This window comes from Trypanosoma equiperdum (genome assembly GCF_001457755.1).
Source record: "Trypanosoma equiperdum strain OVI genome assembly, contig: ctg_114, whole genome shotgun sequence".
Taxonomy (NCBI): Eukaryota; Euglenozoa; class Kinetoplastea; order Trypanosomatida; family Trypanosomatidae; genus Trypanosoma; species Trypanosoma equiperdum.
The window spans coordinates 1-1,280 of NW_027123116.1; the positions used below are offsets into that span (position 1 = coordinate 1).

Consider the following 1,280-nt stretch of genomic DNA (forward strand, 5'->3'; position numbering starts at 1 on the left):
ATCTTGACCGCAAAAAGAAAACCAACTTAACACAGTAAAAATGGCGGCATTAACAAAGGTATTGACACTTGTATTTTTTGTTCTAGCACAACGCATCAGCGGGTTTAATATGGCGACCGGCGGCAACCGCCACGAACACGCCGCATTGTGCAGTTTTTTCGCAATGGCTGGGCGAAAACTTGATATTCCGCAGATAGACCCGCTAGCCGAAGATGACTACAAATACATCCAAGAGCTGAACTTCACAGTTGCGCCAGAAACATGGCAGAGAAAATTTTACAAAGAAGCAGATCGTACAACCGTCCACGAGGAGGCCACCGGAGCTTCACTTAAAAATGTCGGCGAAGAGCACTACTTTAACGACTGGAAGGAAGCGGCAACGGCATTCAAAAAGGCAACAAAGACAACAGGGTAAAAGAAATACTTGCGGCGCCGTTAACTAGCGAAGCCAAAGAGATAGCGGCAGTCGACCTAGCTCAAATCGCCGCCAGCGCTTGGACGATCAAAAACCAGTATCCAGCGGTCACAGATGACGAAAAAACATACACAACAACGAACCCGCCACCGGCATTAGCAGCAGCTTTATTCGGCGACTCAACGAAGGCAGCAGGCGACATAACACAAAACAGCCCTTTCGGACAGGCGATAGGCTCAACACAACGAACAGACGTGTGCAAAATCGACGCGGCAGGCGCAGGACCAGTAACTGCAACAGGGATGCTAGCATGCATCTGCCACCAAGACAACGCCAATGCGGCCGCCAGCCACGAATGTACGGAAAAGGCAAAGCCGTCAACACCTTGGACAAGCGGGGGCACAGCACCGAAAGCGGTGGACCTCCAAAAACTCGCCAAATCGTGCGGTACACCTCCAAGCACCAAGCTAACTAGCTCGGAGATACGAACAGCAGTAGCAAATCTTCGGAGCTTAATACATATTGACGGCGACGACGGTTATCTAGGCCATTATTCAACCACCGGGTGCAATGGCAACAGCGGCAATGGCATATGCGTCAAATTCACGGACCTGATGACGACGCAAAAAACACAGTTCGAAACAAAAACCTGGGTGGCTAAGTTCGTGAAAGCAGCGCAGATTATGGACAGCCTACAACAGGCGGCAACAAAAGCCGCCCAGGTCAACGCGCAATTGAGGAGTATGAAAGCGGAGGCAAACGCGGCAGTGCAGCGCAGCAGGGCGTTTGCAGCGACTTTAAGCCGAACACACACTACACCAGTGCAAAAGCAAAAAATAGACCTCAAAACCCAATGCGACGCGCA

General features: G+C 50.8%; 1 pseudogene across 1 annotated transcript; it reads left to right on the forward strand.

The window, feature by feature from the left end:
• Positions 1–66: 66 nt before the first annotated feature.
• TEOVI_000013400:pseudogene lies at positions 67–1,215 on the forward strand (annotated as a pseudogene). The gene is given in 3 exon segments: positions 67–99; positions 101–388; positions 391–1,215. Coding segments are annotated over 3 exon segments (1,146 nt in total).
• Positions 1,216–1,280: the final 65 nt, after the last annotated feature.